General features: G+C 39.9%; 2 protein-coding genes across 2 annotated transcripts; one reads left to right on the plus strand and one right to left on the minus strand.

Moving 5' to 3' along the window:
• Positions 1-19: 19 nt before the first annotated feature.
• On the minus strand, positions 20-4,477 carry LOC146575507 (battenin-like). Its single transcript, XM_085272492.1, has 4 exons — positions 4,173-4,477; positions 3,392-3,477; positions 2,037-2,109; positions 20-191 (listed from the first exon to the last, which is right to left on the minus strand). Exons 1-4 carry the CDS (start codon positions 4,322-4,324, stop codon positions 20-22), a joined length of 483 nt encoding a protein of 160 aa, XP_085128618.1. The 5' UTR covers positions 4,325-4,477.
• A 2,352-nt stretch (positions 4,478-6,829) lies between these two features.
• LOC146575508 (tryptase-2-like) lies at positions 6,830-8,953 on the plus strand. The gene is made up of 5 exons (XM_085272562.1): positions 6,830-6,915; positions 7,108-7,288; positions 7,821-8,083; positions 8,293-8,429; positions 8,629-8,953. Exons 1-5 carry the CDS (start codon positions 6,861-6,863, stop codon positions 8,806-8,808), a joined length of 816 nt encoding a protein of 271 aa, XP_085128688.1. The 5' UTR covers positions 6,830-6,860; the 3' UTR covers positions 8,809-8,953.
• The last annotated feature ends 3,181 nt before the right edge of the window (positions 8,954-12,134 follow it).

Raw genomic sequence — 12,134 nt, forward strand, 5'->3', positions numbered from 1 at the left:
ACCTTAGACCTACAGAAGCTTAATTCAAAATTGGACCCTTGTTAAGTCTCACTGTGACATGCAAAACTCTAAAAATGATGAATGGACTAACTGTCTGAGCTTGGAAGCCAGCTTGGATGAGCCCTGAGTAAAGGAGGGCTCCAATAAGACCAGCAGCACCAGTGCCTGAGCCCCAGCCTTCTAGTACACTCCTGGAGCAGACAGAAAACCACCGTTAATGTTCCAGAGTAAAAATAAAAACACAGTTGGAAGACCATTCACAGCTTCTTAAACTCATTTGTGACCAGGACTTTATCTGCTGTGAGTCTAAGCTGTAAGCAGGATTACTGTTAGAAGGAAATTTGGCTGATTTTCTTGAAGGTACTATTAAAAAGCTCTGTCACAGCTGGCTGCCGGCAGAGCCCGCGGGCACGCCACTGCAACCCCCTCTGGCCTCTGCTCCGTAGCTGCTGGGTGACCTCTCGTTTGGGGTTCTACTCAGCTCTTCCCAGGAGGGTGGCACGGTTCCCCTCCCCCTTTGGTGGTCCTCCTCGGGTCCTTGTACTCTGGGGCCTCTGGATATCTGGGGCCTGGATCTCTTCCATACCTGCTTCATACCCTGGAGGACGGGGCTGTGACCCCCCCACACTCCCTAACAGATCGTTACATGGAGAAACCTTTGGAATACAAGCATGTTGATCCACACAGGTATGCACACAAGTGTACACACGGGTATTCACAGACGCGGACTACAGCTTTCTTGGCTGCTGTATCTACTTAGTATCTACTGTTATCTACTGCTAGCTAGTTTATTGTGATGGTGCTGTTTTTTATTATGTTGCTCTTTTTTTTGTTTGCTTTCTCTTCTGTTTTTTTTTCTCCATACAGGTGATCCAGGTGTTTTGTTTGTTTTTCTTTCTTTCTTCCCCCCTTTCTCACCGTCTCTTCTCCCCTTTGGTTTTCTTTCTCTCCCTCTCTTTCTTTCATTCTTTCTCCCTGTCCTATCCCCCAGTCATGTCTGTCACGTTTGTAGCAACAGAAAATAAATTCATAATTATAATAAAGGTCAATCAAATGGACCAATATGGCAAGGCCATGATGCTCCACTTGGTAAAATAAATCCGCTTGACATCTTTCTTGGCCTTAAGACAACAATTCTGATGGCTAAAGATCCAAGTGGGACAAAAGAAAAAAAAAAAAAACTGATTGAAATAATGGGCTGAAACTGGATCGTTGTGGTCGGTTGCAATTACAACCGAATGCTTTCTGCAGAAAAAAAAGAAAAAAGAAAAGAAAAAAAGCTCTGTCACTGTGGATCTTGATATTTAGAGTCAAGCGCCCAAACGACCTAACTTAATGGAAAACGTCTGATATCAAGAATATCAGATTGATAACTCCATAACTTTTTTTTGCAACCCTGTAGCAGTCCATCTGTTCTCTGCTAGGCGTCATCACAGCCAGTTACTGAGGCCAGCTAAATTTGTGCTGCTGATGTCTTTAAATGATCTGAAAGGTCATATAACCTACTCTGTGGTGGAGAAAAATCTGCTGGTTTGTGTTTTTTGGTTTTTTTTAGTGTGTAATTTATTAATGAGCAGGTGTGTGTGTCTGTGTGCACAACTCATGGAGACAGCACTCCAACCTCTGCTTGCTTCTGGCTCTATAAAACACTATGATGCTCCAGAAACAAATGGGTGACATCAGGGAGAAAATGATGAATGGAAATTTGTGTAAAATTCATGCAAATTTTTTCATCATGCAGGAACTTAAAGATTGTGAAGAAAGTAGAATTTCAAAAGTGCAAACTTTACCCTACACTTTGTCACAGACCCAAGTCATTTAATCTGGACAAGCTCTGTTTGAATCTTCAATAAGAGAGCAGCAACTGAATCAGAATCGTGTTTATTGCCCATGTATATGTGCAAACACATACAAGCAATTTGGTTCTGGTAGATGGTGACTCCCAAGCACTGCAATGTAAATCACAACAATATGTAAACAACACAATAGACACACAAATTCAAAATTGGCAAAAAGAATGAGTGAAGAGTGTTTACCTGCTGAAATATACTGTTAGAGAGAGGAAGGACAACTCTCCCAGTCCTGAGCTGATACTGGCAAAGATCACTCCTGCAAACACAGCCACAGAGAACGTGATCAGAGAGAGCAAAGAGGAAGAATTTATTCTTTTGTTTGAAGAACAAACTTCAATAAAAAGAGCTCATTTACAGGACCTTTGTGGGCAGTCACAATGGTTACATTTTAGTTACTGGTGAACTGAATCGAATTTAGTTGCTCTTTACTGACTTATTTTATTCACATAGAGGTCTGCTTGATTCTAACAGTAATGTCTGAAATAGCGTTGGCTATTAAAATACAGCATTTCTAATGCTACTGCGAATGATATTTTGACACAGTCCACAGAAAACACTGAACTCTCTCAGTTGCAGAGAGTGAGCACAGATCTAAATTACTATTTGTGCAAGCATTCACCTTTACCTACTGATACAAATATCAATGCTTAATTCGCCCCTCTTTGTGATGTAAAATATCATTTCCAGACTCACCTCTCCACTGTGTTATAAAATATTTCACTAGCTGGGCCCTTTACAGCCTATCAGGACATTTCTAGCAAGCAGGGGCCATCTTTGCATCTGGTATCCAGCTCTTCCAGTAGATCTGTGGTGCCAGTATCACTACTGCTTTAAATTAAATGTAAAATGCCAGTTTGGCCCCATATCAGCAAAAAGTCCACTCATCTTTAAAGGTTTACATGCATACACAGCCAGCAGGATTACTATAAAAACACTAGTACTAGTATCTACGGTGGCAGCCTTTAGTTTGGGGCTGGTATGTTTGGTGCCTTGGATCACCTGCTGCATCACCTTTAGACTCAGCATTTCCTGAAAGCACTCCCTCATCCACTCTTTCACTGGTACTTTTCCAATCGACAAAATGTTGGTCATCTTCAATTTGTGATTCCAGCAGAGTACTTTGTGGAGTCATTCCAAGTTAAATACAAACTAGTACACAGAAAAAGAGCAGGACAAACAGGGTCATTAAAATGGCTCCATAGCTCATCATGGGACATGCCGAAAATTCATCGAAGCATTATCGCTGTCCCGTAACCGACTGCTGATTCATATTAAACTGCCTACTTCTCATAAATTCTTTGATATGTGTATTTGACAGAAGCGTGAACTGGTACGATAAATGATTATTTATAGCAGCAGTAAAGCTCTATCAAGCTTCTGTGGAACAACCACAGATGTTCACAGTAGATAAGAAGAAATTAAACCGAAGAAAATAACTCAAAGTTTTATCTAATCCACCTTCTAAAAGCTCATCAGAGCCATATCAGACACCCTTAATGATAAAAGATCTGATCTGAATTATTAACAGGTTGCTTTACCGAGAATACTCATCCACACAGCTGAGGAGAAGGACACCAGGAGGAAACTCGTTGCTGCCATGATGGCACAGAACAACACTCGAATGCTGGGATAAAAGAACAGGAATTAACCAGGGAAGCTGGAAAGCACCATGACAGCGATGTTTTTATGCAGACAGCAAGAAGAACTCAGTCTGTTAACAACTGACTTCCTGACTATATCACACACAAAACATATAAAGTCCAATTTTTCTTTTCTTTTTCAGCTCTGATTAGTCAGCCGGGGCCACTGAAACCAGGCACAGCCATTAACCAAGTAGGTTTGTTTATTGCTCCAATTTCATATGTTTGGTCACTGCTAAGCTCTCATTCATAAATTTAACATCTTATATACATGAAAACATTAAAGCCAGACGAAAACAAATGGAGATCATTATTGCCAAAAGACATCACAGCAGCTTAGCAGCAGTACAAAAAGAGCGCCAAAGGTGGGATTGAGTGGAAATAATATGCAAATAAAACAAAGTTCTTGTTGTTTTCTTCCTCTGTCTCTTTTTTTAAACCAAACTCAAACCTCATGTTGCCAGTGGGGCTAAAATCCTGACACCTGATACAAGCACACTACTGTAAAACAGGAAGGACGTCACAGTTTTTGTCATTTGCAAGTTTGTCAAAGAAACAACTATTTGTTTATTATCAGTGCAGTGAAATCAGATCGTACCAATAATGTGAGTGATGATTGTTAGTTACTGTAAAAACACAGCAAGTGGAAACAAAGAACAGCAATCAAAGTAATAATTACCCATAAGGCATTTTGTGGATCACAAAGGGAGCGAACAGTTTGATGAAGAGTGTTGGTAGGATGTCAGCTAACAGCACAGCCTGCCAAGAAAAATGTAACAACTGAACATCTGTGGACACAAATGATACAGCTTGTAGTTTCTGCCACACCATCCATCCTTATGCCCTCCTTCACTACCATCCATCAATCTTCTCTGAGGTCTTCCTCCTTCCTCTTTTCCACTCATAAAAGCTGAGAAGTTCACTTAACCCTAAACATAGAACGACTTTGAAACGTGACCACTGCCAAACTACACTGCTCAAAAAATAAAGGGAACACTTGAGTCACACATCAGATCTCAATGAATGAGATTTTAACTTGAGAATCTGAACTGGTAAAGTACTTTTTTTTTTTTTTTTTTTTTTTCATTTTTATTTCAAACATTTCAAACATGTGCCTTCACAATCATTACAAAATATCATTCCATTATTTGTTTGAAAAGGAGTAGGCTGAAGTATTTACTTATTTGTCCCTACCCCCTCAAGTTTTACCTCTCATTCATTTAATTTTTTTTTTTGTCTTAAATTAAACAAACAACATATGAAACATATAAACATATGAAGTAAAACAAAACATAACATACATAAATCAAAAACAAGAAATTAGCAAGCCCCACCACAGTATAGTTTCTTTCATATGAAAAATACAGAATGTGTATATTTGCAGATACACAAGTTATGGAAAAACAACAAACCAAAACAAAACAAAAAAACAACCAAAAAAGACATCATGCAGTTTATTGTGGAAAAATAAGATGTAACGATGGAAATGGAATCAGAGGAAACTAAAGACATCCTCTGCCTGGAACATGATGAGTATATGAGCTCTGGCAGCGCTCCTCATCACATGACAGTCCTGCTGCAGGGTTAGAGCTGTGCACTCTGAATAGACTGCAGGTACCTTCTCTTACTATGAGCAGTGACATAGAAATAGTAGTTGTTACTCCTCCAGTGCACCTTATGCATCTTTCATTTGCACCTAAGCAGGTGAAATGCATTCACAGCAGTTTCTGTTTCCTGATTGGACAGATCAACATCTCTGAAGACTTTGTGCCAGAATCCAGTGATCAAGTATTCCTTTCATTTATTTGAGCAGTGCATATTTAAATACACATTTGTTCTCTTACAGACGCCGTTTCATTTCGTGACTCTTGTTTCTCGAGAATGTCATGTGCGGCGCTCAGCATCACCACGTAAGCAAAGTTGTTGCACAAACGGAGGAGCCTGTATAGATGTGGAAAGATAAAAACGAGATACGGAGATGCATCAAAAAATAACAACTTAATCAGCGGCTGCAAAATCCCCCCCTCAAATTTTTTTTTAAATAAATAAATAAATCGTGCACTCATTACCTTTCAAACCTTTTTGCATTACCAAGCATTTATCAGCTACTCACATTCACTCACATGAATAAGACTTTCACAGTCTTTGTGCTTTCCATGTCGTTAACCTTTGTTTTCAAGCTTCTTAAAGGTCTTCCTTTTCCTTCTTCCTCCTGTCCATCCTTTCAGTTTAGTTCCTCATTATTTTCTAGCTTTGTGTATTTTTCCCTCCCTCCTTTGTTCTTTGCTTGTTTTCCAGTAGCAGCTAAAGTGCCTTTTCATTTCACTACCTGCTATGCCACCTTGGGCTTTCCATCTGTGCTTCAGTTTACTTACTAATGTGAATTATCAGTGTGACAGAATTCAATGACAACTTTTCTTTTGTGACTTATTTGTGGCTTTTTGTTATTCCTAGAAGGTTGAATGGCAATAAAGTAAAGCGAGAGATTGAGGGATATGCAGCAAATGGCAAACACAACAGAACTTAGGTCTCTGCAATGAGTACACAGGTCTCAATAGTTGGAGCACGAGTACTCGGTCCTTGCCCTTTCCTCTTCCTTTCTGTCTCTATTTTCCCTTCGCTCCCTTTCAGTCGTACATGCTCGAGACCTTTACTTAGACTTAGAGTTTTTTATTGTCATTGTGCAGTTTCTTGCACAGTGAAATTGGGTAGCTGGACCACAAAGGTGCAAAGGTAAGAAGAGAAAACAATATACAACAAGGGGAAAACAAATAAATAATTAAAATAAAATAAAAAGCATATATGGATACATATATGTGAGTGAAACTATATACATGGAGTATGCGTAAGAACCATTGAAACAGAAACATTGTGGGTCTGTATACAAGAGCAGTTATATAGTATAATAAATAAAAAAGGGTGGAAGGGCTAAGGTCATTTAGGGTGGAGATGGAAATTCTACTGAGACCACACCTTTTATGCCTTACACTTTAACTCCACCACCCCCCACTTTTAGATAATTTAAGTGGAAATAAACACAGCAGTAGCAGGTAACTTTTCAAGCACAATGTGTCACACTAACAGGTCTGCAGTGCAGATAAATCAAATAAAAGAGTTAAACTCTTTCATCAAAGATGGCATTCGATTGTTCAAAATATATATTTTTGGCACGTTGCCAGAATATTCAACCAAAGTCTTCAATTATTTTTCCACTGTATGTTAAAATCGCATGTACATTTTTTTAGGTGTGGTTTGAGATGTAAAGGGTGGGACTAATGATAGTCATCTCTCCAGCAGTGCATATAAAGCTGCACTTGTTCCCCCCTCACCACACAGAGGTACTGCTACACTGTTCTTCATCACGGCCATGGCTTTCTGCAAACTTCTGCTAACTGTGTTGGTACTGCTGCACAACAGTGATGGTGAGAGAGAAAAATGCTGAACCTTAATTTCCCAACTCCAGAGCCCAGATTTCAGAGTGCAGCCTCGATAGACTGATGCTCTAATGTTTATCATCCATTCTGAGCAAAATAGCAAACAGCTCTTACTTTGATGGGATTTAATTTTCTTAGATGCCTCAAACTTACATCCAGCATTTTGTTTGTGTTTTTCAGGTCTACTGGGAAATGAAGTGAGGAGCTCCATCATTGGTGCAGAGGATGCCAAAAAGGAAAGTTGGCCATGGATGGTTCACCTCAACATGACATCTAAAGATTCGAAATTGGAGAAATGGGGCTGCGGCGGCACCGTCGTTGCAAAGCAGTGGGTGCTGACTTCTGCACAGTGCGTGGCTAAGTAAGTCTGTGTGTGTTTGCAGAAACGTATCTCATTATTTTTATGAACATCCTCCAGAGCAGTCATAACAAAAAAGCTTCACACTGCATGTGAGTATTTTGGGGGAATAATTACTCATAGGGACCTTCACTGTTGGCCAATAAAGACAAAATCATTTCAGGACACTTTCTGACAAGTGTCCTGAAATGGTCTGACAAGTTAGGTGAGTGGGCCTAACTTGTCAGACCTGGAGGCCTCAGTCAGTATTTAAATACACCATATGCACATTTCAGCATCTTAAGCTGTGTTTTTAGTGAGTAGCTGCATATTTACACACCCAGCAGACACCGCATCAAGTCCAAACTAATGTAATGTTTACTCCACTGCAGCTCCTTTTCTTTTAATTCCTGCCAACTATGAAAAAACATGCGCAGCCCTTTAAACTGCTGAATGCACCAGTGTCCACAAAACCCATGTGTAGTGTTGTTTTGTTGAAGGCTTGGTCATTCCAAAATACATGAGACTTAATGTGTGTGTTTCTCTTGTCATGCAGTTATGATCATCGTCGATCGTTCGTTGTTGTCGGCGCATATCAGCTGCAAAAGGCGGCTCACCGTTACATGGGTATAGCCAATATTGTTCCATACCGAGACCTGGGCAACAGCAACTACGAAAATGACATTGCTCTGATCAAGCTGAAGAAAGCGATTACATTTTCAAAAGATGTTGCACCAGTGGCTCTGCCTGACAAGGATGACACCTTTGGTCCATCATCTGAGTGCTGGATCACTGGCTGGGGGGAAGTGGGAAATGGTGGTAAGTTAAGCACAGAAAGTAGGCTTTAAAATGTTCACGCTGTAAAAGGCAGGCTCACAGATCCATTGTAAATTGCCATACTGTCACCAGTAAACTGTATTTAATTGTGTATAAACATAGCCTACGTCCATACTTTGCATAGTAAGGTACTTCACAGATAAGAAACATCACCTTTCTGTCACTTCCATACTTTTCCTGTGTGTCCACAGTTCCACTGAAAGCTCCAGAAACACTTCAGCAGCTCAAGATTTCCATCATCTCTCAGAGTACCTGTAAGGAGAGGCTTCCTCAGATAGCCTCTAATACACTATGCACAAATGACAGCAAGGGAAGGGGTGCCTGCAAAGTGAGTTTTTCCCTTTTTTTAGTCTTTTGCATTTAATCAAATGGATTATTACCACTTTGAAATAAACAAACACTTTTTGATTTATCACACATGAAGTACTTTACTTTCACTCAGCTGAATTGACAGAAACTAGTAGTTACTCGTTACTTTGGAGTTTATTGTTGAATCTAAGTCTAAGTTGTGTGTTTTGCTTCCACAGGGAGACTATGGTGGTCCACTGGTGTGCCGTAAAGGGGGGAAATTAGTTCAGGTGGGAGTCATGAGTTCTGGTGGTTGTGGCCCCAAGGACGGCCCTGGCGTCTGTACTGAGGTTGCAAAGTATCTGACCTTCATAAACGACTACATCCACCGTCCTGGGAAAGCTCCAGCTGAGATGTGAACTCCTCAGAAACCGACACTGCCCGCTGTACTCATCTCATAAGCTGTCTTACTTTTAGCTTCTTTCCTGTAAAGCACTGTCACTCCATGGTAATGGTAGCTGACTGTGGCTCAGTTAACAGATTTCTTTGCATTAAAGCTTTAAAGCATCACTTTAGTGTCTCTTTGTGATTTGAAGAATTCCTGTTCACATGTTTCAAAAAAGGCACTGATGACACCCCCACGTCCATAGCAACACCTTCCTTGGATACATAGTTATATGTGTGCAAATTTTTCAATCTGATTTTTAGCATTTTTACAAGTCTATATTATATACTGGGCCGGTTCTAGACAGGCATACATGAGGGGGCAGAGAGAAATGTAAAGACAAGACAACACTCTTTGCAGTCGTCTTTTCTTGCATCATTTCTCCTTGTCCTTTCATCTCCTCCTTCTCCGTCACCTCATCCACCTGATTCATTTCTGTGTTGTAACTACTCTGCAGTGACTAAATGTCATAACAACAGTTTGTTAATTGGATAAAATCAACGGTTATCTTTTCTTTCTTTCTTCTACTTTAGTAAATGTCCAGGTGAACAAAGGTGCTCCCTCTTCAGGAGACAAAGTGTACATATCACTTATCTTTGACAGCTTGCAGATGGTATAAAACTTTCTTTTTACAATGACAGACTTTTACCGCTTTGTTCTCACTTTTATTTATTTTGTTTTATTAAATACCTTTTAACTTTTCAGAATTTACACTCAAACCCAACCCATAATAGCCACACAGTGCACTTTGCAAATCCAACCAGCAGACTTGGGTGGGCGGGATCTAGTCTATGGTCTGCATGTTTGACACCCCTTAAATATTACATCATAGAAAGTCTCATTTTTGACACATTTGAAAGAGAGTCTTTCCAAATTTCGTTCACAATTTGACCACCTTGATTTGACCACTAGATGGCACTCTGCGCTCAAAAATATTTATAGTGTATATCCAACAACAGGAACAGAATAAACTGATGCGGTCAGAGGCACGTCATTCTTTTGACTAATTCTCATATTAACATGTAAAAAATAAAATAAAATACAGTATGCAGTATGGAATAATAACTAAAACAGATGTGTTCAATATTAATTTTGTGTTATTTATAACACAAAAGGTGTGTAGTCTAAGGAGCTTGAAAAGAAAAGCGTCTGGGCTTCTTTAGGTTGCTTGAAGACGTTTCACCTCTCATCTGAGAAGCTTCAGTTCTAAGGTCAAATGGTGGAGAGTCCCAGATATAAACCTAGTGGGAGTGACCCCCCACAGAGGGACAAAAGGACCCACTGATGATCCTCTACCTAATCACATGAGCCAACGTTTAAAACTGGGTGTGGGTCCCAATCAGCCAGGGTTTCGGGTGAGCTCACTGTGAAACCTGGCCCCACCCTATCATGTGATTTCCTGAGGTCAGATGGCCCAGGATGTGAGTGGGCGTTAAGGCGTCTGGGAAGGGATCTCAAAACTGGATTATAGATGGAAGAGAGTTGGTGTCGTAAACCCCCGCCTCTGTTCAAAGATGGTCGCTCACAGTGGACATAGATGGCTTCTTTCACTCCTCTTTCAAACCATCTGTCCTCTCTGTCCAAAATGTGAACATTGGCATCCTCGAAAGAGTGACCTTTGACCTTTAGATGCAGATGGACTGCTGAGTCTTGTCCTGTGGAGGTGGCTCTTCTGTGTTGTGCCATGCGCTTGTGAAGTGGCTGTTTGGTCTCTCCAATGTAGAGGTCTGAGCATTCCTCGCTGCACTGTACAGCATACACCACATTGTTAAGTTTGTGTTTTGGCGTTTTGTCTTTCGGGTGAACCAGTTTTTGTCTGAGTGTGTTGCTGGGTCTGAAATGCACCGGGATGTCATGCTTGGAGAAAACTCTCCTGAGTTTCTCTGATACACCGGCTACATAGGGGATGACAATGTTGTTGCATCTGTCCTTCTTATCCTCCCTCGCTGGTGTCTGGTCTTCTTTTCTGTGCCTCTTTGCTGACTTTAAGAACGCCCATTTAGGATAGCCGCACGTTTTGAGTGCTTCCTTTACATGTGTGTGTTCCTTCTTTTTTCCTTCAGGCTTAGAGGGAACATGGTGTAGGGTCCTGATTACTCCAAGTCTGTGTTCCAGAGGGTGATGGGAGTCAAAAAGGAGGTACTATTTGTGGGGAAACTCCCACTGGGTTTAAATATGGGACTCTCCACCATTTGACCTTAGAACTGAAGAAGCTTCTCGGATGAGAGGTGAAACGTCTTCAAGCAACTCAAAGTTCAGACGCTTTTCTTTCCAAGCTCCTTCGACCCTGCATGCTACAAACTTTACTCGAGTCATTTAGACAGCCGTTAGCACATGATTCTCCTTATGGGGACCTGATATGTTTAATATGCTGCTGAGAATATAGCCCAGAAGAAGCGTATAGTATAGCTTTTATTTTGGAAAGAGCCATTTCTCTGTAATAAACTCTCTTTTCCAAAGATGAGTGATTTCTCGATCAGATAGATTTTTTTATTATTATTTTGTTGTTTCAGCAACATTAAATTTAAAAACTGTACTTTTGAGTTAAAATATATATTTCTAATTTTAATAAATGACAAATTAAAAAGGCATGAACTTTTTTTGTATCGAAAAAATATCGAACTGTGACACCAAAGTATCGAACCGAACCGTGAATTTTGTGTATCGTTGCACCCTTAGTATTAATGTTTATTTTTATAAACACAATTTATGTTAGCATAGATGACGCACCTTGCTTTAAAATACTGCATTGTACCAGCTGCAAAGGCTATAAGAAAAACCAATATGAAAAGCAGGAAATAAAATCGACAGGTTTACCAATTTGTCATAAATAAAAAAAAATTTAAAAATAAAAAAAAACGTAAACAGGAAGCTACTGGAGCCTGCAACCAAAATTCATGTTTTTTTTTTTAATTGGATCTAAAATAGCTCATAACAGTAAATACTTTCCAGCTATTTTAGGGCATAAGTAATAAAAAAAATATTGGAATTAGTTAAAGCATTTTTGGGCTTGCTTAGGTGGTCCTGTTAGTAAACAAGCTAGTTACCAAGGAGACAAAGACATCAATGCCACCCAAACAGCAACCTGAAAACGTGAAGCAAAAACTGCAGTTCCTGGATTCGCCACTTGAGGCTGTCAGTCACCAAACACTTTGCTAAAATGCTTTACAATATTAAAAGTGCATTTACTGTCTGCTGTAAAAATGGTTTGGACCTTTGTTGTAGTGTCAATAGATTTTTTCTCTGAATCTGAACACCTCCAAGACTTAACATTAGGGACTTTACCACAATGTTGAACAG

Source organism: Mchenga conophoros, linkage group LG4 (assembly GCF_057382185.1).
Source record: "Mchenga conophoros isolate Kocher_MC1m ecotype Shallow Benthic linkage group LG4, M_conophoros_male_GT1.1, whole genome shotgun sequence".
NCBI classification, from domain to species: Eukaryota; Metazoa; Chordata; class Actinopteri; order Cichliformes; family Cichlidae; genus Mchenga; species Mchenga conophoros.